Source organism: Typopeltis vanoorti, chromosome 1 (genome assembly GCF_054136105.1).
Source record: "Typopeltis vanoorti isolate ZY-2024b chromosome 1, IOZ_Tvanoo_1.0, whole genome shotgun sequence".
Taxonomy (NCBI): Eukaryota; Metazoa; Arthropoda; class Arachnida; order Uropygi; family Thelyphonidae; genus Typopeltis; species Typopeltis vanoorti.
The window spans coordinates 132,621,358-132,647,855 of NC_143549.1; the positions used below are offsets into that span (position 1 = coordinate 132,621,358).

General features: G+C 36.7%; 1 protein-coding gene across 1 annotated transcript in view; it reads left to right on the forward strand.

Moving 5' to 3' along the window:
- LOC150110437 (angiotensin-converting enzyme-like) overlaps positions 1-26,498 on the forward strand; it is a 169,854-nt gene that overhangs the window by 55,914 nt on the left and 87,442 nt on the right. Inside the window, exon 7 of the mRNA XM_090393777.1 lies at positions 21,055-21,224. Coding sequence (XP_090249903.1) covers positions 21,055-21,224 — 170 coding nt within the window. The remainder of the gene's footprint in view (positions 1-21,054; positions 21,225-26,498) is intronic.

A 26,498-nucleotide genomic window follows, 5' to 3' on the forward strand; every position in this document is an offset into this window, starting at 1 on the left:
AGTAGATATACAAGTTAAGGATGACTGGAATGGAAAAGATATTGGATAGTAAAATGGAAGGGGGTGGGTGGAAGGCAAAGTCCCTGTGACTGTCACAATTTTGTTTTTGAGTCACAGTTGTTCAGCTGATTCATTAATGATATTTCATGTGGATTAACATGGGTATTCAGTTTGCTGAAAGTGGGTAAAGTTACAGGAGCAATGCTGATATTGAGTCCTTTCAGGAAGACTTAAACAGACTTTTACCACCAATGGATGAGTGGAATTGCTTTCTTAATGTTGATATGAGGGTGGTCTGAAAAGTTCTCGGCCTCAACCATAGATGGCAACACGATTAGCAAGATTTTTTTTTTCAAAGTTGGTACATCTGTCATAAGCGTTCATGTGAAATTGCAAGTCATTCTATCAAGTAGTTTGTTTTAAACAACTGTCTGAAGTAAAAGTGTTGTCTGTATCCATTGAAATGGATAAAATTGAGTATCGTGCAGTTATAAAATTCTTTGTAAAAGAAGGTTTAACGGCAAAAGAAATTCATTCGAAGTTCATAAAAGTTTATGGGCACTCTTCTCCTTCATTTACGACAATTAAGAAATGGGCTGCCAAGTTTAAACATGGCTGAAACCAGCCTCAAAGATGATCCACATGAAGGACATACAAAAAGTGTAACAACACTAGAAATCATTGATCAAGTGTGTGATATGATATTGGATGATGGGCGAGTCAAAGTATGTGAAATTGCTGAGACTATAGGCATTTCAAAAGAATGTGTAGGATATATTTTGCATGAAGAATTGCAAATGAAAAAGCTTTGCGCAAGATGGGTGCCACGCTTTCTCACAGCAGATCAAAAATGCACTCGCATGAAAATCTCTGAACAGTGCTTGGAGTATTTCAACTAGAATAAAGCTGATTTTGTGGGTCGATTTATTACTATGGATGAGACTTGGATTCACCATTACATATCAGAATCCAAACAGCAGTCAAAACAATGGACAGAAGCCAGTTGTTCAGTGCCAGGAAGACAAAGTCGATTCCATCAGCAGGAAAGGTTGTGGCATCGGTGTTTTGGGATGCTAAAGACATTTTGTTCGTTACTTATCTTGAACGGGTATAACAATAACCAGGGAATATTATTCCGATCTTTTAACCAGACTAGACGAAAAAATTCATGAGAAAAGATCCGGTTTACAGAAGAAAAAATCATCTTTCATCAGGACATGGCACCTGCCCAAAAAGGTGTTTCGGCAATGGGAAAATTTGAGGGATCTGCACTATGAATTGTTGGAATATCCACCCTATTCCCCAAATTTGGCTCCCTCTGACTTCTATTTCTTCCCCAAACTAAAAATCTTCCTCACCGGTCAGCGTTTTTCTTCGAATCAAGAGGTGAACATTGCAGCTGTAGAGGGGTATTTTGCAGACCTTACTGAGAACTGCTACAGTGATGCTGGAGCATTGCTGGAATAAACAAATTAGTCTTAAGAGAGATTATGTTGAAAAATAAAAATAATTTTGAAATTATAAATTCGTTTTTTCATTGTTAGGCTGAGAACGTTTCAGACCATAAGTGCACTGAAGTGTAAAGTATGAGTGCAGTCTGAAGTGTAAAGCATTGCACTCATAAGTGCAATGGTTCACACTTCAGACTGAGCAAATTTAAGGTTATGTAGGTCTATGCTCTATTGGTCAGTGGAATTTGGGATCTGAGTACGATGGTTGGCAAAGACCTGAAGTTTAAAGAACATCACAAGAGTTGTGACAGTTACATGGTTCATTATTGCAGTGGAAAGATCTGACAAGCAGAGATAAGGAAATTGTTTTTCCACTACACAAGATCTTGAGCAGACAATACCTGAACAGCTACATGCAAATTTATGATGAGGACATTGGAGAGGTCCAGAGATGAAGGACTGTAGCAATATCAGGGCTGTGGAAAGAATATGAGGAAATCTAAATTTCAAAGTTAAGTGGATAGGAGGATATATGATAGACTGTTAAATTGGTGAAGCAGACTTTACAGGATTAATATAGAAGTAGTTGGGCATTTTAAAGTGGTTGGAAGGAAAAGGAAAGCACTTTAGCGGACTGAAAATTCCATGAGTGAAGAGCAGATTTTTTACATAAGGTGGTAAGTAAGTGTAATTTGTAACCAAAGCGTATTATAAATGTGAAGTGTGTGAATGAGTATGACAGATGTTGCTGATTCAGTGAAGCCTCCTGTGGAGGTCTGTTAATAACAATTGGTATTATTCAGGGTTTTCATGGGATCTGAAGACTCATTTCTGAGTTCTGCTTTAGCCAACACAAAACTTATCATGTCACTTTGTAAACTCATTCACTATCTGCACTGTCATCACTCTCACAGGAAATGCATTGTGTAATCACTCTACATGCAAAAAAAAAAAAAAGCCTCTCTCTCTCTCTCTCTCTCTTTTTCTCTCTCTGGCCCCTTGTCCTTATCTTTTTTTCCTTTTTCTACCATATGAAAAATCTCTTCACTGTCTATTAGGTAAATACTCCTCAGTAACTTAAATGTCTCAATCATAGCACTGTACATTTTCTATCTATGAAATTTTGTAGTCTATGTGTCCTTAGTCTGTCCTTATAACCAATATTCCACAATTCTGATATTATTTTTGTTACCTGACTTTGTACCCTCTCTGAAGTTAATTCATCCTCTTCAAACCCTGAGACCATATCTGGGCACAGTCATCCAAATATAGTCTGATCAGAGTGTTATGCAATGAAATTACTACACTCTCATTTTTGCTACAGTTAATATCCTTTTTTGTATTACAGCAGTCCTCGGGTTGTCTTCAGACAACCCATCCTCAGCTATCTTTGCAATATGTCTTCTGAACTTCAAATTTCTATAAACCATCACCTCAAGATCCTTTGCCTCCTTCACTTGCTCCATTACAGTTCCACCAATAGGGCATGCTGCCTCCCATCTCTAGATCCCAAATTTCAAACCATACACTTAGCATTAAACTATTCCATTAATTTGCTCACCTACCAGCTCATTCATATATCATCTGAAGAGCCACAGTGTCAGTACTACTACTACTACTAACTCATCTCAGCTTTGCATCATCTGCAAACAATGCAATCTGGTGAGAGTAATGTAGCCATACATACAGTAAACAGTAATAGTCCAGTGCTCAGCCAGCCTGTTTGACCCCACTTGTAACCATTCTGCCTAATACTGCTTCTCTGTACATAACTCTTAGATGTCTATAACTAGTTTCTAATCCAATCAACTAATCTACTAACCTACTAAACCCACAAATTGCAATTTAAATATTAACTTGTTGTGTGGTTCCCTGGAAAATGCCTTTGCTTAAATCTAGGAAATTATGTTATATATATATCTTTCCCTAACTATCTGCTCTTGTTATCTGATTATAAAAGACCTGACTGTTACCTGATTATAAAAGAATATAAAGTGTCCTGTTCCAGCAAGTTGGTATACTTTGGATAGGCAGGCAGATCAGCCACTATCCACATAGATAAACATGTACAATCACAATCAATCTGGTATTGCAGACCATGTATTAGATACCACTTCCAGGATCTTCTGGAAAAAAAAAAAAAAATGCTCCATCACAATAAATTTCAAAACGAAAGACTGTTTTTGGAATTTGCAACTCAGAAATCAACCAAATTTAAATAAATACAGATGCAAAAAACTTCTCAAAATTTGGGAGACATTAATCCTCAGAAATCCCAATTCACAATCTAGGCCATCTACAGATGCCCATAGAGGATGCCCCACATAGGTCTTTAGGGTATGATCTGCATATTACATTTATTATTGCATTGCCTTTATGTGTGCGTATGTTATAATTGTTCGTTTTTTTCTCATCATGATGATAATTGGCCTTGTCTTTGTTAGTCAAAAGTTGCATTTTCCATTGTTTCTCCAACTGCATTGCAGAGTTGCTTTATTATTATTATTATTATTATTATTCAGGCTTCCATGAAGTCAAAAGACTCATCGTGGGAAGTCCTTCCTAAGAAACACAAAGTCTATCAAGACTCATCGAGGGGAGGTCCCTTTCCCCCCGACAAACACAAAGTCTATCATACTGCTCCTTAAAACTCATTGACCATTCTCGCTCTCACCACTCCATCAGGCAATGCATTCCATGGTTCAACCACCCTCCATGCAAAGAACCACTTCTCACCTTCTTGCAAACAGTTTCCTTTCGTAACTTCCAGGGATGGCCTCTTGTCATCACTCCTTCCCGCTGTTCAACCAAGCGAAAGAACTTCCCCAGTGTCAACCCTGTAACCACCTCACAACAGTTTAAAAGTCTCAATCATATCACCTCTCCTTCTTCTATCCACCAAACTCTGCAGTCCACATTCTCTCAGCCGATCCTCATAACTAACATGGTACAGTCCTGAAACCATCTTTGTTATCTGCCTTTGTACCCTTTCCACAGTTAATTTATCCCCTTCAAATCCTGGGGACCAAATCTGAGAACAATAGTTTAAGTGTGGTCTGATCGTAGTCTTATACAACGGAATGATAACCCTTTTATCTCTGTAGGTCAGTGTCCTTCTCAAAGGTCACCACCTTTGCAATATGTCCCCTAAATTTCAGGTTTCTATCAATCATCAACCCTAGATCTCTTGTCTCCCCTACTTTCTTCAGTATAACTCCTCCCATAGAGTATGCAGTGTCCCATCGATGTTTCCCAAACCTCAAGACCTTACATTTTGCTGCATTAAACTGACATCCGCATTCATTTGCCCATCTATCTAGTTTATTCAAATCCTCTTGCAGGGCTACCACATCTGCACTATTACTAATAATCCTTCCCAGCTTTGCATCATCTGCAAACAACTGAATATCCCCTTGCAATCCACTGGCAATGTCATTGATATAAAGGTTAAACAATATAGATCCCAGTACTGAGCCCTGTGGGACCCCACTTGTAACCCTCTGCCTCCTTGAAACTGTTCCACCATACATAACTCTCTGGTATTTGGTACAAAGTTTAAGAGTTATCTGTAATTAAGCTTCATAGAATGTTTCAATAAAGTTTTAGTGGCCTAGTTTAGATTTGAGATGAAAAGGAATGTCATTATAATATTTGTAAAGCCTTGCACTTTGGAATTTAAAGATGTGAAACTTCATATTGCTGAATATTGGAAGGTCTGTATTGTAAGAGGAAGAGAGATTCGTAGAGAAGAAGCACCTTAAGATAAGTAGAGAAGGAGTTGAAGTTAAGGGGATACATTAAGGGGGGAGGAATCCTCTGTAATGATATTACAGAGGATTGGTAAGGTGATGACATCATTATCACAGAGGACTGTATCAAGTGTGAGAACATTACCAAGTAGAAACAAAACAAGAAAGTGATAGTTTTCCTGTAGCAAGACCTTGATCAGATTTGCATGACAAGTTGATTACATGGATAGCAGATTGGCTTCCTGAATGAAACCATCCAGTATAGGGAAAACCATGTCTCAGGAAAAAAGCGTAACCAATAGTGTGCTGCAGAGTTAGTGTACCTACTGGAGAAGATGGGAATGGATATCAGATTGATTAGATGAATAGCAGATTTGTATCCTGAAAGAAACCAATAAGCTTTGTATAGAACAATTATAAAATATATACACGTTTACACAATAATATTATTTAATTTGCCAAATATTTCAGTCTGAATATTACAGACCATCTTCAGTGGCTATATAGGAATAGTTTTAAAAAACAAGGTGTAATACGAACAATTGATCATTCACAAATGGAACGAGCCGCGTGATGTCATATCACTAAGTATTAAAAGAGTAAACATTTTTTTATCAGCGTCATGATTAAATTAAAGATATTAATTCAGAAATTCATGTAATAATCTTAAATAATATTAGACTAACATAAGAAATTCTTCTTCTTCTTCTTCCTAACATGGAATTTAGGCCATGTGGCCTGTTCCGGTCTCATGCCATCTCTTTCTTGGTCTTCTGATTCTTCTTTTTCCACTTATTTTGTATCTGTATAATATTTTTGGTAGTCTGCTGTTGTCCATTCGATTTAAATGTTCTAGCCATTTTTGTTTATACTGTCTTATGTAGTAATTAATTGGTTTTATTTTCAGGGATTGTAAGATTTCTTCATTTGTTTTGTGGTCCCACTTGGTATATCCAGCTGTTTTTCTGAGGAACTTCATTTCTGCTGTTTGAATTCGTTTTTCATCTTTCCTTTTCATGGTCCATGTTTCGCTTCCGTATAGTAGAGTTGGTTTTGACAAGACATTATATAGTCTGATTCTAGTGTGTTTTTGTACCAGGGATGGCTTAAATATATTATTTATTATGCCATTTACTTTGACAAAGTTTGATATTTTAGTGTCTATGTCTTTTTCTTCTTTGTATGATAGATCACATCCCAAGTATCTGAAAGTGTTTACTTGTTCTAGTATTTTATTATCCATCACTATTTTACTTCTTATTGGGTTTTCTCCTTTGAATGCCATTATTTTTGTTTTTTCTTTGGATATTGTCATATTATATTGCTTTGAGATATCATTTAATGATTTTAATGATCTTCGTAAGTCATCTTCTGATGTAGCTAATACTATTTGATCATCTGCAAATAGTAGTGTATCTATCTTCATTTGCGGGGTCATTTGTATACCAAATAGGTTATGCTGTTTCCAGATTGTTAATATTTCATTTATATATACAGGGTGTTCGGGATAAATTTGACAGTTTCGTAAGGAAAAAGAAAATCTTCTTTGTATCTATTAAATTTAATGAATTGACAAAAAAACATTACAGGCAGAGTTAATTACAATACTATCAACAAGATTTACTCAAAATAACCACCATTAGCATCGATCACAGCTTCAATTCTGCTTCGGAACCTCGAACAAGCTGATGCTACAGTCTCCCTGGGAAGGGCCGCAAAAACTGTTTTAATTTTATCCATTAACTGGGCTTTTGTATTACTGGAAGTGCGATTGGTGTCTTTTTCAACTGCGCCCCATACAAAATAATCCATGGGGTTAAGGTCTGGGGAGTTTGGAGGCCAAACATTTGGACTGGTGAAGTCGTAGAAATTTTCAGACAACCATTTTTGACTTTTCCCAGAGGTGTGGCAAGGGGCCGAATCCTGCTGCCATACATACGGCCTACCATTGGCTACCCTTGTTATCCAGGGCTTGACTACAGTTAGCAACTCCACGAACAAAGCCCGAATTCCAATGCCAGGGTTCTTCAACACCTGTTCCTGCAGATTTGCGAGGAATTCTGCTGTACGAACGCAATCAGATCGTCTGCTAGGGATCTTTCTTCTTGCTACATCCTCGTAGTCACCATTGCAAGTCTCTAGTTCATGCCTGATTGTTTTTACTGTATTCAGGGAGCATTGGGCAGCAGTCGTAATATCCTTATTTTGATGGCGGGCACGAATCATCATGATACAAGTTATTCTCTTCCATGATTCAGGTGGGTTCCAGCTATCCATCCTTTCTGACATCTTGTATATGAATGAAGAAGGGTCCAAACTTTTAAATGAAGAGAAGTGTGTGTTAATACATGTAACTTACGGAAAAATATAATTAATTATAAATATGTCAAATTTATCCCGAACACCCTGTATATTGAAAAGCAGAGGTGAGAGGGTACATCCTTGTCGTACTCCTCTTGATATATCTTTCCATTCTGAGGTGTGTTCTAATTTAACTGCTATTTTATTTCCTGTATATATTTCTTGAATAGATTGTAAAAGTTGGTTTGGTATGTTTAAATCGGTTAATATTTTAAAAACAATTTTTGTCTACTAATTTTGTCAAAGGCTTTTTCATAATCATTAAAGGCCACGTGTGTTTCTTTTTGAAATTCTCTTCTCTTTTCTATTAATAATTTTAAAGTAAAAATTGGATCTATGCAGGATCGGTCTTTTCGGAAACCATTTTGTTCTTCTAGTAATTTGTTTTCTACAATGCTGCTTAATTTCTCTTTTAATATTCCGGCATATATTTTATATCCTGTATTCAGCAGGCTAATTCCCCTATAATTATTGCAATTGTCTTTATTTCCTTTTTTATAGATTGGGATAACCAGTGCTTTTTTCCAAGAGTTAGGGGTTTTTCCGGACATCCAAACCATATTAAAAAATTTCAGAAGTCTTTCATTTAATTTTTCACCTGCATTTTTGTATAGGAAATTAAACATAGGAAATTTAAAAAAAAAAAAAAAAAATTAATGTGTTATCCTGATTAAACGTTCCCAAATTTTTGATACAGATATACAGTCATTACGATTCAAGTTAGGACGTTGAAGTAAGGCCTCCGCACTTTCTTTAAATAAACCTTCAAATTTATAGCAACATCTGTGTAGGAGGCAAGTCTTGGACCAAAGGATGTTGTGGCTTGTTTCTATTCTGTGCTGAGCTAATCCAGATTTCTCGGGTTTGTTGTGTTGAATGGATGATTGATCCTCTTGAATTTTTTTTAAGAATCGAATTTGTATAGAACAGTGATGACGAAACTATAACACATGTCAACGGTGACATGCCATCGTTTACCAACACCCGACAACAACTATTCTCCCTGTTTGAGTTCAGTTCAACTTTTGTATCATGTGAACAAGAAGTGCATTAAATTATTTTGTACCAGTTCAACAATTTCTCATTTCTTGTGAAATTCATAATTTGTAATACAAAGTTTTTATTTCTTTAATATTCTAGCCCTGTTATGGAGGAACCTCAAATTAAAAAATTCCAATTGAGTGATAAAGGAAGTGGTCAAAGCTTTCAAGATGCACGGACTGAGAAGTTCAGCATTATTGACAGAATGGCAAATCATTGTGCTATTTGTGCCATGAAACAGCAGTAAGCAGAACATGGAATGTAAAAAGATATTTCAATACAAATCATCACTGGTTTTTGGAAAAAAGTGAGGAAGAAAGGAAGCAATATGTTTCTCAGCAGCTACACTGCAAAGAGTGTCAATCAAATAACTTCCTTAAATTCTAAAGAGGCTCTACGTTAACATCAGCTACGAATTTAACATTACTCCATATTGCAGCATGAAAAGGCCCTCAGTAAAGGAGAATTTATTAAAGAAACTCTTCTAAACTGTGCACCTTTTTTTTGTTTCAAGACATGCAAAATAAAGATGCTATTATTAAGTGCATATTTCTGATTTACAGTCAGCAGAAATACCATTAAAGACAGAGTGATCTCCAATGATCTCCGACCTACAACATCAGTTAAAAGGAGACTTAAATAATTGTAAATATTTTTCGATTTGTCTTGACGAAACTACTGATGTCACCTCATCAGCTCAGTTGGCCATCGTTATTACTAGATTTTCCAATGGTCAGACAATGAGAGAAGAGCTGGTAAAGCTAGAAACAGTGACAGTAAGTACATCAAGGAATGAAATATGCAACATTCTTCTAAAAATGCTCCATGACCTAAGCATTGATATGTTGTCTGTGACAACAGCTGGGACATCCCATATTGGTTGGAAAAAAGGTCGGATTTGTGAAACTGTTTATGAAAGCTATTGGACATCCAGTTGTGCCATTTCATTGCGTTATCCACCAGGAGGTGTTGTATACTAAGGCAGGATTCACAGAACTACATGATGTAATGACAGTTGTAACAAAAATAGTGAATTTAATAGATGCTCGACCCCTTCACAAGTGTGAATTTTCTGCACTATTACAGGAAGTTTAATAAACTTATAACAGGCTTCTGATGCACAACAGTGGGAGGTAGTTGAACCGAGGGAAAAAAGTCTTCAAAAGATTTGTGGAGTGCTATGAAGAAATTAAGTTATATGTTGAGAATAAAAATTTGGAACAGTTTCCTCAGCTCAGTGATTGTACATCACTGAGTAAAAAACGGTAGCATACTGACATTTTTTTACAGACCTCTTGGTTCATATAAATGAACTGAACTTAAAGTTACAAGGTTTTTGGCAAAAGTATTGACATTATGTTGCATTGTCTAATTAGAGTGTCTAATTATAGGCCAGTTTGTGTGTCATCAGTAGTTGTAAGGTCTTGTAGAAATTAGTGAGGGACTATATACATCATTGAGCAGATGAGGGTAATGTTATCTGTGAGAATCAACATGGATTTGTTAAGGGGCGCTCTTGTTTTAGTAATATGCTAGCCTTTTATAACAAAGTTACGAGAGCAGTTGATGAGGTGAAGGCATATACTGCATTTTTCTTAGATTTAGCAAATGCATTTGACAGGGTGCCACATGATAAGCTGATATTTAAGTTGCAGCACTTGGGTTTAGATATCGGGTTAGTCAACTGGATTCAGGATTGGTATCAGAGAGTTGTGTATAGTGGGGCAATATCGAGGAAGCAGAAGGTTACATGTGGGAGTTACACAGGGCTCAGTGCTGGGACCTATATTGTTTAACCTTTATATCAGGATTGCAGGGGGATATTCAGTTGTTTGCAGATGATTTGAAGCTGGGAAGGGTTATCAGTAATAGATGTGGCAGTTTAGTCTGGTTTATTCAAATCCTGCAAGAGGATTTGAATAAACTAGACAGATGGGCAAATTAATGGGGGAAGTGTCAATTTAATGCAGCAAAGACACCACTCCAGTACAGCTCCTCAATTGGAGGAGCTGTACTGGAGGAAGTAGGCGAAGACAAGAGATCTCAGGGTGATGATGATTGATAGAAAACTGAAATTTAGGCAGCATATTGCAAAAGTGATGAAGGCAACCCAGAGGATTGCTGCAATAGTGAGAAGGACGCTGACTTGCGGAGGTAAAAGAGTTATCATTCCGTTGTATAAGACCCTGATCAGACCACACTTAGACAATTGTTCTCAAATTTGGTCCCCAGGATTTGAAGGAGATAAATTAACTGTGGAAAGGGTACAGAGGCAGATAACAAAAAAAAATGGTTTCAGGACTGTACAATGTTAGTTATGAGGATCGGCTGAGGGAATGTGGACTGCAGAGTTTGGTGGATAGAAGAAGGAGAGGTGATATGATTGAGACTTTTAAACTGTTGAGAGGCAGTTACAGGGTGGACACTGGGGAGTTCCTTCGCTTGGTGGAACAGTGGGAAGGAGCAATGACAAGGGGCTATCCCTGGAAGTTATGGAAGGAAGCTGTGAGCAAGAGGGTGAGGAGTGGTTTCTTTGCGTGGAGGGTGGTTGAACCATGGAATGCATTGACTGATAGAGTGGTTAGAGCAAGAACAGTCAATGAGTTCAAGGAGTGGTATAATAGACTTTGTGTTTCCTAAGAAGGACCTCCCATAATGAGTCTCTTGACTCCATGGAGGCCTGAATAATAATAATAATAATACTAATGCTTGGATACATTTGAAAGTAAACTTCAAATTTTCAAACGAGATGTGGGAAGGCTAAACTTATATTTTTCACAACTAAAAAAACATTTCACTGAGGTCAGCTCAGATGTGCAAAATGAAATGGAGCCCTTGCATATAAAGTACCAGCACATTTTAAACTGATGTGAGGACCACATTTTGCTCAGATGTGCAAAATGAATGGAGCCCTTGCATATAAAGTACCAGCACATTTTATGTGCTGGTACTTTATATACTCAATAAGTTATCAGTTTGGCCAAAGATTTAATCAATTTAGAAGTTTAGAAAAGACAATTAAAATAATAAAGTATCTGGATGTGGTAGTATACACTACTATGGAATTAAATGATTTCCAATGGCTATAAATTGAAGGATTAGAGCTGCAGTTAGCAGAGTTCTTGAAGGTGTCACGAATAATAATAATAATAATAATAATAATAATCTTTGGTAGTAGTAGACCACAAAGGCGATGTAAAAAGACAACACAATTTGATTACGAACATGAGAATGAAAATATAGTAGATTCTGAAATTTCATTTAAAGTAAATTTTTTTCTCTGCATAATAGATGAAACATTAGAATCTTTGCAGGAAAGATTTACCTTATTAAAAGAATATATGAATTCATTTCAGTTTTTGTAGTTGTTAAGTACTTCACAAAATAAAGAATATTTATTATCTTGTAAAAAGTTACGACAAAAATTAACACATGAGAATCATTCAAACATTCACGCAGACGATTTATGCAAAGAAATTTTACACTATCAACCATTTATTTCTAATTTTAAAAAGGATATATATGAGATAATTCAGTATATTTATTCAAACGACTTAATCGCAGTTTATCCAAACTTTACAATTGTTCTTCGAATTCTTTTGTCATTACCAGTATCTGTTGCATCTGCGGAATGGTCCTTTTCTAAACTTAAAATTATTAAAAACTACTTGCACTCCACAATGGTACAAGACAGACTTTAAAATCTTGCCATTATATCAATAGAGTCAGATATTTTGGATCAACTTGATATACATGATATTATTCGAGAATTTTCATTATTGAAAACTAGAAAAGTTCATTTCACTAAGTGATTGTTCTTTCTGTTTAAATATTTATTTACCTATTTCTTTACTCAATAATGTTTAATATGTTCCTATTTTATATATTTGTAAGTTTATCTGTTTCTTATTTATACCTATACAAAGTGCAAATGACAAAGTGATTTTCTTGCCAAATAAAATATAGTTAATTTAATTTTGTACCAAAAAATATTTAATATTTTTGTTTTTATAAAACTATAAAACTGTAAGTTTATCTATTAATTTACATTAAACTATATGAGGTGCAATTTGCAAATGAGTTCCTTGCCAAATAACAAATTACTTTATTTTTGTCCAAATTATTTTTTTGTTTTTTCTAGGGTGGGGGTATAGGAGTGCTAACTAAAGTTTTGCACACAGGCACCGGACACTACTGGCATGCCCCTGATGATAACCACAGTAATAAACTTTGATGAATGTACAGATATTTCATACTGAAAATAACAGTACATCATCATCAGTGTGTGGAAACAACAAGCAAATCAAATAACAGGAATACAAGGTACATACAACAATCAGTTTACCAATTCAAAATGGTTGCTGGGTGCTAGAAATTAATATCAAAACTATTTTTGATATTTACATGAAATGAGAATCTCTCAAGTTTTGGGAGAGAGAGAGAAAAAAACTATCATTCTGATTGAGGTTAGGCCAATGTAAAAGGGCTTCACAATTTTCTTTGAAAAAGCATTCATGTTTAAAACTGTGTATATGGAGAAGATGAGCTTCATCCCACAGGATACTGTGTTTAGCATCAGCACAATGCTATGCCAGACCAGGCTTTTGAGGTTTCATGTATTGAATGTAGTACTAATGTTCATTAATTCTTTTTTTTTTCCCACAGAATGGCCTGTCTCCCCGAAGTATGTCAAATTATATTCACAAAGGATCTGGTAAACACCAGGCTAAAGATAGAAGCAGCAGTTTGTTTTTTGTAGATGGCAACAGATGAGAAATTTTGTTGATAAGAAAATATGTGGAATTGAGGTGATACTTCTTTAACTCATATCACCACCCTTCATAAAAATTTGGAGTCATTAACACCTTTAAAAACAGAGCTATAATAATTTGCTTTAATGAACAAGCTCTTAAACAAGAATTAAAGATTATTAGCAACACATTTATAAATAATGGCTATAACAAAAATACTATTAATAAAGTTCTTCATAAAACTTCATCAAAAAAGAATATAGATTACAGTAAACCATAGCCATCCCATACATTAAAGGGTTATCAGAAAAACATCAATAGAATCCTACACCATTATAATCTTAATGCCACTTTTAACCACCTATAAAATTAAAAAACATATTCAACTCCTCTAAGGATCCTCTCTTCCCATTGGCACATTATGGAGTTTATTGCATCTACTGCACCTGTAATTTACCTTATATTGGTGAAACTGGACATACAATCCCTATATGTAAAAAAGAACACAAGAGACACATTAAATATAACAATTTTGGTGAAGCAGACCTCTCAGATCACACTCTCAACACCCTGCACCAAATTGATTGGAAAAGTACCTGCTCTTTACATCATACAAAAACCTGGTATGAATGAACATTTAAAGAAGCCTGTGAATTCTGAATAACAACCCTAATCTCAACAATAATGGTGGCATAAAAATCCCAAGAATTTGGATGGCACATATTCAATCTATTTAGTTTCCAGCATACTTTAGGACTTTAAGAAATTTTCAGCTTTTATTGGAAACTATTCCATAGTTGGTTGAAATTTATATGTATACTTACATAGTTATATATATATATATATATATATAAACATGTTGCTCTCCAGCCCAATTTAATTTTGTAACCTAATAGATAATAATAATAATAATAGGACTCTAGTTTTGATGTGGTAAAGGTTTTTTTTTCCCTCACCAGAGGTCAGGCCAATAATTGTTGTAACAGTTGGTCAGTAACTTTAACAAACCATGTAGATTGTAGTGCAGCTTGTTTCTTTGTATAGGTATGCTCCAGATGATGACCTTGATATGTAGGTTGAAACATTGAGTGTTCATTTTAGTTTATATTAAACTAAAGTTTTGCTCTAACGCGGTAGTTGTCTCCATAATTTTTCATAATGTATTCTGATCACCTTGTAAGCATGAAGGAAAGGATACTTCTTTAAAATTCTACAACAGGTTCAGAAATACCAGAAATATAAGGCTGTGCAAGTAAAAAGAAGTCCTAGAATGGTAAACTACCAGCATTTTCTTTTTCCATGGTAAATTGAATGTCTGGAGATGAAGGCTGTTAATCTGATAAAGGAAAGTAGTAAGTTCATTTTCAGAATGAAGCCAGGCAGAAAAAATGTCATCGACATAAGAGAACCAAAGAGAGGGTTGGGTATGAATAGATGACAACAAGGTATCCTCCAAATGGTTCACAAAAAAATAGTTTGTCAAAAGTGGAGATATAGGGCTACTATCATCGCAGTGACTTCAATCTGCTTATTCTGAAAATAGTTTCCATCTCCATTATTCTGGAAAGGAGAGTGCAGAGTGTGTTGGGGGGGGGGAGAATAGGTCACTGGTAACAAGAGGTTTCTATCTCCCTTTTGTGGAATAGTTTTTTTTTTTTTTTTAAAGTTTGGAGATATGCTTGCTTTCATGTATTGGGACATAATTTTTGCTGTCTAGATTATTAAAGATTAATCTCTGCTCTTTATTACTGAAAGACCACAGGATGCATGGTATGGTATGGTATGGTATGGTATGGTATGGTATGGTATGGTATGGTATGGTATGGTATGGTATGGTATGGTATGGTATGGTACACAGTTTCTATTGTGATAGGAAATGCTATGCCTTGGACATCAGTGCGGCATTTATAGGAGAAGCTGATGTCAGAGATTAGCTTTATCTTAAGGTGTTGAAGTGATGCCATCCGATGAGAGAGAGAGAGAGAGAGAGAGACAGAAGCACAGGTGAGCAGAAGTACTAGTGACCTTTCAAAGGGATAAGGACTGTCATTTGTGCATATGGTGAGTATTCAAGTACAAATGAACTGCATTAACATTTGAATGCGTTACTGTTTATTATCTTCAGACCTCCATAGAGTCAAACATTCATCATGAGAAGTTTCTCTGTCACACCACACACACACACCACACACACACACACAACGACACACACACACACACACACACACACACACACACACACACACACACACACACACACACAGCTTATCCTACTGTGCCTTAAACACATTCACATTCTTTGCAGAGACTACACTCAGGCAATGCATTCCAATCATTCACCATTCTTATGCAAACAACCTGCTTCTCACTCCTTTGCTTGTATTTCCTTATACAGCTTTTGGGGATTACCTCTTATTCTTTCACCATCTCCACCTTTCTATGAAAAATCTCAGTGTTAATCTGATAATAACTCCTTATCAACTTGTAAATCTCTATCCTACCCTTCCTATCTACTGGTTCCCTGGTTTCCCTTTCAGTCATTTCCGACCATAGGTGACTTCATAGGCATTGCCCACAAAGCATTCCTGGTGAGATTTTTTACAGGATAGTTCACCATTGCTTTCCCCCAACCCCCTAATTTTATCCAGGCTCCGGACTAGCATATGGCTGGGACGTATTCATGACTGTAATCCATGTGTGTTCATAGGTCCGGTTTGTCTGTTCTGGGGGATGAAAAACCTGAGTTTCTGGGTGAAAAAAAAACCTACCTCTGTATGAGACCGGCTAACTCACCTTTAGTCGAAAGAGACCAGATAAGTTCCTCACGTCACTGACAGGAATCGAACCCAAGTCTTTACGACCAAAAGGCTTCGTCTATACTGGCTGAGCTATGGAGGCTCTCTCCTATCTACTAGATCCTGTAAATTACATCTTCTCACCAGTAACCACCTTAGTCAATCACCTCTGACCATTTTCCAGTATCTCTTTATTCTTTTGAAAACCAGGTGACTAAATCTGGGCACAGTAGTCCATATGTGGCATAATCAAGGCCTTATACAATGAAACCATAATCTCCTTACTTCTACAAGGTGTCCTCTGCAGCATTGCCAGAATTTGTTGTGCTGTCCTCACAATATTAGCAGCGTGTCCTCTAAATTTTAGATCCTTATCTACCATCACCCCAACACTTCTTATTTCCTCCATCTCCACCAATATATCCCACTAGTTGTGCACTCTACATCCCACCCTTTATTTTTCAAATTTTAAAATATTTACACTTTGCAACATTGAATTGTTAATTCCACTCACTCAGGATTCAAGTCCTCTTGTAAAACTTGCAACATTGAATTGTTAATTCCACTCACATGTCCATTCACTCAGGATTCAAGTCCTCTTGTAATAACAGCAACATTTATTCTACTTATCATAGTCCTACCCAACTTTACATAATCTGCAAACAACTGAATATCCCCATTCAAACATTCCCTAGCAATTAAGATACAAGTTAAGTTAAATAGCAATGGCCCTAAAACAGACTCTTGAGGCACACCTGTTGTGACTTTCCTCTTCCACGGTATTGCTCCCTCATATGCACAACCTGTATATGAGGGAGCAATGGATCAGAGATTGAATACCTATCAGGTATTCAGTCTCTGATCCAGTGCACTAATCTAATATCAAACTCCATCCATTCTAGTTTCACTATTAAATTATCTTGTGTGTGTGTGTGTGTGTCTCTCTATCAAAAGCCTTTACAAAATCTATTATACCACTGTATATGCATCTCCCTTGTCCAATGCACCTTCACATTATTGTAATAATTAAGCAGATTACTAAAACATGACCTCCCTTAACAAGCCTGTGCTGTCCATCAAAAAGAATGCCACTGTGGTCAACCAAATTCTGGATTCTTGTTCTCACTAACCTCTCTAACACTTTAACCCCGACACCTAACACAGATTGGCATATAATTTGAAGCTTGAGTCTTATCACTGCCCTTATGAAACTATACAATTTTACATTCCTTCACATCCACTTAATTATTGACATATATATACATATCAAGGCCGATTTGATTCCTGCTCTCTTTTAACTGCACCCTGTCTCTGCAGTGGTTATCTCTTTACCATTTTCATTAATCAATGTTATACTTCCATAATCATTCTTTTTTCTGCTGGCTACATGAAAGAACTCTCTGGGATGGGAAGGACAGGGATATCTTGATTACTAAACTGTACTCATACTGCACTTTTGCTACCATTACTAACTGAGTCACCTTCCTTGACTATTCTTTGTACTGGAACTGATTATTACACTCATCTTATGCTACCTTTATAATGCCTACTTCCTCTGTATTGCATATTTAATATCTTCCCATTTCATATATACCTCGCCGGCCAGGTTGGCCGAGTGATTATCATATCTGCTCTCCAGCCAAAAGGCCGTGGGTTCAAATCCCGCCATGGGCATGGATGTTTGTTTGTGAAAATACTGGTGCTGGTATAGATGATGAAGGTAGTTGCGGCTGTGGATTAGTGGAGATGGAGAGTTGTAGGTAGGTACCCTCTCTCGATGAGTCTTTGGACTCCCCAAAGGTGTTATATATAATAATATATATATATATATAATTATTTAACCTTTGACTCTTGGAATACATTTTGATGTTGCTTCTGCTAGGTAGTTCTTAAACCTAAGCAGCATTGATCTCTTTTCCACCTAATTCTCCATTCCATACACCTGCAAGCTGTCTCCTGAGCTTTTCCATAATCCCTACCCTTATAGTTGCACATATATCCTTTCCTCATAGAAGTCTTCATATAGCTGGCAACTACCCAGGTAACATTTAACATTTAATTTTACCAACTGAAGGGAGATTTGACACTTCATTTATAATGACATCCTCTGATGAGATGATCATATCCAACACCCTTGATTCCCCCATGTGACCTCTGTTATCTACTGCTTGAGGTAGTTCCGCCTCAAAAACTCAAGGAATTCATTTTCTTAACTTTGAAATGCTATATCATCATTCCAGTCTTTATAATAATTGATATCATACCCATAGTGATCACCCTTTTCATATTTGCTTGGCTAATTTACTTATATATTTCATGGTCAGTACTCTCCACATTACCAAGTCTATAGCAACATTCAATTAAGTATTTTATTTTATTTACTTCTATCTAACACCATGACCTCAAAACCAGTGTCACTATTTTTTCTTGCATCTCTATCATGCATGGTCACAACTCCTTTTCTATCATCAACAGTACTCCAACTTCCTCTTTGCTTTTACGAAAAACGTTATACCCTTCCATCTCTATTCCAGTTAAGATGTCGACCTCATTCAACTGCATCTCACTAATTTCAGCAATTACTGGATGACTGAACTCAATCATTGCATCAATTTCATTTCCCTTATGTTTTGCTTCTAATGTTTATACACAAACATAACAATTCATTTCTGAATCTATAGCACATTTCGCTGATACCACTTATTAGATATGACTTCTCCATGCTATCATTACTGAATGAAGCAAGGTAGTAGTATCTTTAAGAGAGAAGTCATAAGTACAGGATTCTAAATTTGGCATTCTCTGGCAAATAATATTGAATCTTATAAAGGTATAACATCACCCTTGTGACAAAAAGAATCATAGTGAGTGTAATTTGGACTGTTACGGTGTATTATAATCATCTAGCTGCAACTTGGGTTTCTGTCAAACATAGGCAGTCTGGTACAGATGTCTGTAAGTGATGATATACATCAATTATGTTGCAGATATTAGTGAAGTAGATGTGAAAGGAATTTTTGTGTGTATGTGCATGTGTGATAGGGTGTTTGACCTTTATATATATTTTTTTTTTGGGGGGGGGGGGGTAGGATAATTTGTATGTTTTATCATTTTTGTTTGCATTAGCTTTTGAGGGAGAACTTTTTAATCACTTAATACCAATAATTGTTGTTGTCTTTTTCATGGTTTGTTTAGGAAAGATTATTAAAGAGTAGGGTCATGCAGTGAGAGGAGATAGACTTATGAACATGTTACCCATACAAAGAGCAACCAGTCTCCTCGTTATAACATGGTCTCAATTGTTTTATGGTGAACATACCATTACTTGAACTCCCTCCTCCTCCTCCTTCAGGCACATTCTGACAGAGAACTTGATAGCAGGATTATGCACCAACTGATCAGGAAGCTTTCTGATATGTTATCATCAGGTTCAGTCCCCTGCTCAGGCCATCTTTGGAAGAAATGCAGACACAGTAAAATGGTGTGTGTGTGGAACCATTTTACTGCTGCACCCTCAAAATGGAGGAGATTTTAGACTTATAAGCATGTTTTGGCATGCTCTTCAAGGATTTTGCTGACACTGATTGAAAAAAGAAAGAGACACAGGGAGAGATTGGAACCATCTTATATCTCCTTCATAATAACTTTTTCCCTGTTTGCCTAATTTTACTTTTCATCCATTTCACTCATACCTGATTTATTTGCCTAATTATTTTTATACTATTATTATTATTATTATTATGGGTATCTCCATGGACTCAGTAGACTCATCGTAGGAGACCCAAACTATCAAAACAATATCTATCATATCTCTTCTTGAATTCATTTATAGACAAAGAACTTGCAACTGAGTCAGGCAATGCATTCCACTCATTCACCACCCTCCAGGTGAAAAACCTTGTTCTCACACCCTTGTTAACCACACTTTTCCTTAATTTCCAAGTATGAGTATGGTTGATGTGTGTGTGCGTGTGTGTGTGCGTGTGCGTGTGTGTGTGTGTTACAAAAAAAAAAACATACTCTGCCATCCTCTTTTCTCCATAGCTCATCATCCCATAATATGTATTACAGAGCTTTCTATAGTCATCAGTATTATGGTTCCACAAAAATTCTGTCATGATAGTAATCTTCCCCTGATTGACCACTATTGGTGGCAGTGTTAATATGCTATTCACAACAACATCCCATTAAGATATTGGCAAATCCAACTCTAATACCTCATGTTTCTTTTATTACATAATATCCAAGGTAGTTATCCCTGAGAAACTCTTAATTCATTCATTCTCTTTGTTTCTGTACTATCTTCTTCTTCCAATCTGTGTTCTTATGATTCAAATTTCCCATTAGGATTGTCCACAATAACATTCTATTAGATATACAATTCTGTTTATTATTCCATGTTTGTTTATGTGAATCCCACCCACAGAAGGGCTGTTAGTCTATAGTGCATTAATATTAGTACATAGGCTGACTGAAGGTTAGATTATCTGGAAAATCTGCTCTAGAGACCATACGTAACTTTTCAAGTAGGATAGTAATCTCACACGCTAGGCATCAAAATTCATCTACCACCTAGAGACATTCACAAAACATGCATGTTCATAGTGGAATTCGCCCACACCTGTTGGCTGGAAAGAGATATGCTCCATACTTGGCCAATCATTCCAGCAATTTATTATGGTGTTTTCTTTATATTATCATAATTGGCCTAATATTATTTTACAACCATTGTATTTAATCCAGCTTTATACTCATAACTGATTTATCTATGGTTTATTGTAAGAAAACTGACTCCATTTAATCTTGTACTACTTTGTGTTGACTTATGACTTATAAGTAAATAAGAAAAGAAGAAAAACTATAGAAAATAGTTCATTTTTTTTTTTTAAATTTCTTTTGTGATTAGAATATGACTACTCTAGATATGTTTAAACTGGCAGAAGAGTTTTTCATCTCACTAGGAATGCAGCCTATGACACCTGAGTTTTGGAGATATTCAATATTTGAAAAACCCGAAGATCATGAAATGGTCTGCCATGCATCTGCTTGGGACTTTTGTAATGGAAGAGATTTTCGGTAAGTTTTGTGACATTTTTTTTTAATTAAACAATTCATATAATATCAAGCTTATTAATTTGTGTCATACTAAAGGTTCATATTTTCCATGTTAAATAGAATATGAAAATGAATCTTTAGTATGAATCTTCAGTAGACTCATCGTAGTATATGAGACCTTTCTCATATGGTAGAAACAGGAGAAGGAACAAAGATTATTATTAAAATCATATTAAAATTAAAATTATAATCATGATTAAAATCATAAAGCTCTCAATAATACCTCCCTCCCTTCATCTTCTATCCTCCAAACTGTGTAGTTCACATGCCTTTAGTCTCTCCTTATATGCAACATTGTACAGTCCTGATATCATTTTCATTATCTGCCTCTGCATCCTCTTGAAGGTCACTTCATTCCATAAATCCCAGTGAACAGATCTGAGCACAGTAATCCACATGTGGTTTGATCAGAGCTATAAACAATGGAACCACCACCCTTTTATCTCTGTTGGTCAGTATCTTCCTCAATATTGCTGCAATGCTCTGAATTGTCTTCACAACAACTCATCTGAACTTCAATTATCTACAATCACTTGAACCATCTCATCTGTGGATCTAAAATTTCAAAACTTTACATTTAGTTGCACCTAGCTGATATCTCTATTCGTTTGTACACTTTTTCAGCTTATTCAGTCCTCTTGAAAAGCCGAAACATCAACACTATTACTAATAACCCTCCCAAGCTTCACATCCTCTGCAAACAACTGAATAGTCAAATAGACAATATCATTGATATAAAGATTGAAGAGTAATGGTCCCAGTACAGTCCCAGTACTGAACCCTGTGGAACTCCATTTGTAACTTCCCCCTACGTGACACTGCTCCCAACTCTCTGATATCAATTTGGATTGCAAAGCCAGTTGCAATCCAAATCTGCTATCTTTTATTCCCTATAGGAATAAAAGATACAGTCTCCACTGGTAGCCAATCAGAGATAACTGGCTCAAGATTGTCACTAATTATAAAGTATCCAATGAAAAGAGGCAGACAAGTGCTGTCATCTCATAATCCGTAACCCCAGTGCAGTATATTATTTGGAATACATTTTGATTCACTTCTGATCCTCCACCTCTCCTTATTCCTCTAGGAATAAAGCCTGTTTGACCAGAATGGATCACCCTATTAAAGTGTTTATTAAATAGTTCATTTTTTATCTGCTTTGGTCACCTAACTATCTTCTCCATCTAGCAAGATAATCTATGCAATTGTTTTTTTCTTACTGGCCACATAGTGAAAAGTTGAAAGAAATCTACCTATGTGGTAGATGTCTTTCATCACCCAGTGAAATATCACCACCACGCTTATTGGATACCCTGAAGTGCTGCAGCCATGTTTGGTTGCTAGAGCAAGGGTTCTGGTTTCTGTCCACCCCTACTCTTCTCACACGCAGTGAGAGTGATACCCTCAAAGGCATACCAATCTCGCTGTAGGGGGGGAGCCAGACCCTTCCCCCATTTAAGGGCATAGCAGAAAAATGGCTCTGCAGGCCAGCTACTGGTTAGTATACAGGACTGAATCAGGCAGTAACAAACCTGGAAGCTTCCCAATGAGCTAACAAAAAATTCTGCAACCACATATTTTGCAAGTTCATGACTGGAATAAGACCAGATACTGTGGTTGCAGGAGACTCTGTAGAGGCCATGTATGAACAGGAAACTGACTCCCCTTTGTGTGGGTAGTATGTTTGCGAGTCTTTCACCTTTCACTGCATGCCTCACTTCCTTTTTATCTCTCTCTCTCTCTCTCTCTCTCTCTCACCAAACAATGAACCACAACCAAAAAAAAAATGCAGTTTTTACTGCAGATCTCAAAAATTCTCCCACACAAAATAGTTAAAAAAACACAAAAAAATCAAAAATCCAACCAAAAAAATCATAAAAGGCAATAGAAATCCAACAAAACAACCCACCAAAACTAATTCTTACCAAAAAAAAAAAGTTTCCACATCCAATTCAACAATCATGGCCTAAACAGTAGTATAAATAATGTGCATCGCCACCTACAGTCATCTAAACCAGAACTATTATTCCTTTCAGAACCCCATCTGGCAAATAGCCACTATACAGCTCAACTACTCAAATTACATATTACACAGCTCTTTCTGCCATAAGGGACACTTGTGCATTTATGAGAACTGGCATACAATGGCAGAGACGGCAAATCCTTGAATTCCCACTATTTGATCTACTTTGGTTCAAAATTTCTCTACCAAATCAACCTGTTCTTTTCAAATCCAAACTCTGACAACCACTCTAACCTCTTCAACTTTCTCTCTCTAAAACTTAACTTTCAGCAGTCTAAGTATCCCAGCAGTGAGATTATCCTTCTTGGGGCTTCAATATCCACAACTCATATTGGCTCCCCTTCTCTAGTTTCACTAATCAAGCTGGCAGGATGCTGAGGTATTTGGCATCAGCAATGACCTATCTCAAATTACCAATGTTCCCACCAGAATACTAGACAATTCCAACCAAGCTCCCCTTCCAGGTATACTGTGGTTGTCGGTTCTCCTCTTGGAAACTCAGACCACAACCTCATACAAGTCTCTTTTGCTGCAGAACAACCTACACCCACTAGTCCTCAGTCTCGTGTCCTTTGGCACTACAAGGGTTCCAATTGGGAGGACCTCTGTGACTTCTGCTCCTTCCCATGGTCCGACTGCTATTTGTTCTGATCCAAACAGCTGCTCAGACCGAGTAACAGAAATCATCTTCACAGGAATGAAGGCTGTCATCCCCTATTCCAGTCCAAACTCTCAGCTACCAAGTCTTAGTTCTCACTGTGCCAATGATGTAAAAGAAAAATACCACTGCTTACCACAATTGGCTCATCCAACTGCCTGATACTGCAGCCTGCAACAGTTATTATTATTATTATTATCCAGGCCTCCATGGAGTCAAAAGACTCATCATGGGAGGTCATTTTTAAATTTTTAAGTTAGGCGTTTTTTAAGTTATAAATTAATCATCACCAAGTCCAAGTCAGACTTTGAAAGGACCAAATGCTGTAAACTCACCTCCTGCCCAAATGGCAATCTCTCCTTCTGGTTCCTTACCAAGGCCATTGGGTGTAACTTCTGCCCACCCAGGTTTCCCCACTCTCACATCTAGATGGTACTGTAGTCATCTCACCTAAAAACAAGGCCAACTTACTTGCATCACTCTTCTCTTCCAATTCTTGCATTTATGACCTGGGTAAAGTTCCCTCCACTCTACAAATAATGGATCCCTTCTATCTCCGATAGTCTTCCAACAAAAAGAAATCCGAAGAATCCTTACAGCCTGAACACAAACGAGGCATCTGGTCCTGATGCCTCATTTTTTTAGTGAAATAGGTCTCCCACCTAAAATTGTGTTAAAAAATTGTGTCCCAGAACTAACACACACCTATCCTGTATCGCCTCTTCAATCTATCCTATTCAACTGGCATCTACCCAACAACATGGAAACAGGTTCACATCCAGCCCATCCCAAAGAAAGGTGATAAAAGTCAACAACAAAGTACTATACAATTGCTCTCACTTCTATTCTCTTAAAAATTATGGAGAAAGTCAACAGAAACCAACTCTTGGACTATCTAGTGCAGCAATGCTCAACCCCCATGACCTCTCTCACAGGCCCACTTCAATTCCTCTCTCATAGAAATTTTTGCCTAGTGCCTCTTCTACAGATACTTTCGTGGACAGTGCTCTGCTGAATTGTCCACTATTATTCCTCCATTCTCCTCTAAAATCATTAAAATAAGAGCCACTACTAACCAACACTCTTTTACAGTCCATCTTCAAACTCACCAAACCAACTTCAGTTCCTCCTCTTTTATTCCATCTGTTTCTGTTCTTTTTGAACAGTCTCTCTCTCTCTCTCTCTCTCTCTCTCTCTCTCTCTCCTGCTCTGCCTTTCTCAAAGATTACATCCCTCAGCTGTTCAAGCAAAATATGAACAGACTCCTCTTTTCTTCTATTCTTCTTGCCCACTTATAGCACCAGTGTACTATAGTTCTTGTGGCCTTTCATGTGTGGACTAAATATGCATAAAAAAATAAAATATAAAAAATCCTTGATATTCTCCTTGGATTTCAGCAATAGTCTCATAGTCTACTCTTATATTCTCTCCTTGCTATACTAGTGACTTCCTTTACTTGTCACACCTAGCAAGTCTAATGATCAGATGACAAGTGTGGTATGCTGAAAGATATTAATCATTAATAAATACACTTTTGGATACGGAGATATAAGGCTATGTACTGAATGTTGGTTATTAGTGGAACTGTACTTCAGGAAGTGAATGAGATTTGGGATCTTGGAGTGATGGTAGACAGTGGACTGAAGTTCTGGGGACATATCGCACATGTTGCAAAAACTGCATATCGTATTGCTGCTATGATAAAAAGTACATTGACATGTAAGCATAAGGAGGTGGTGGTGCCTCTATATGAGGCATTGGTCAGACCACATATGGACTACTGTGCTCAGATTTAGTCACTTAGTTTTCATTATGATGTGGAAACACTAGAGAGGGTCCAAAGACGAATTACCAAAGTGAATCAGAACTCTGGAATGTTGGTTATGAATAGCATTTGAGGGAATGTGGATTACAGGGGTTGGTGGATATAGGAGGAAAAGTGGAGTATGATAGAGACCTTCATGTTAGTAAAGGGATTCTATCAGATTAATACAGAAGAAAAAACTTCAAGTTGTATAAAAATGTGGTGAAGGAAGAAGGGTGTGGGGAGTAGATTTTTTATGTGGAGAGTTGTTAATATGTGGAATGCATTGCCTGAATGTTTTATGAGTGCAGGTAGTGCAAATAACTTCAAATCTTCATGATAGACATGTTGCTGGTTGAGTGGGTCTCCCACAATGAGTCTGTTGACTCCATGGAGGTTACCAAGTAATAATAATCATAATATGAAAGTGTTTCTGGTATAAGTGAATAAGAAGAGTGAGAAAGTAACACTTGTATGCCATTTGCCATGGTATGATAGTGGTGACCTGAGATGAAGAATTATGATTTCAAATGGTGCACAGATTGTGCAAGAGGAATGGTGTAGAGTTTGTGAATGTATCAAGTGAATTAATGGATGGAAGGACATATATAACGCAGATGGTTTGTATTTGAAAGAATCCAAAGCTGCCTTGAGACAGTAATGTTCAGTGAGAGTTTGAAAGTTCAGAATGAGGAGGGAAACTAGAATGTTTAAAGGGATGTAGGCAAGTATGAATCCAGGCAACTATAC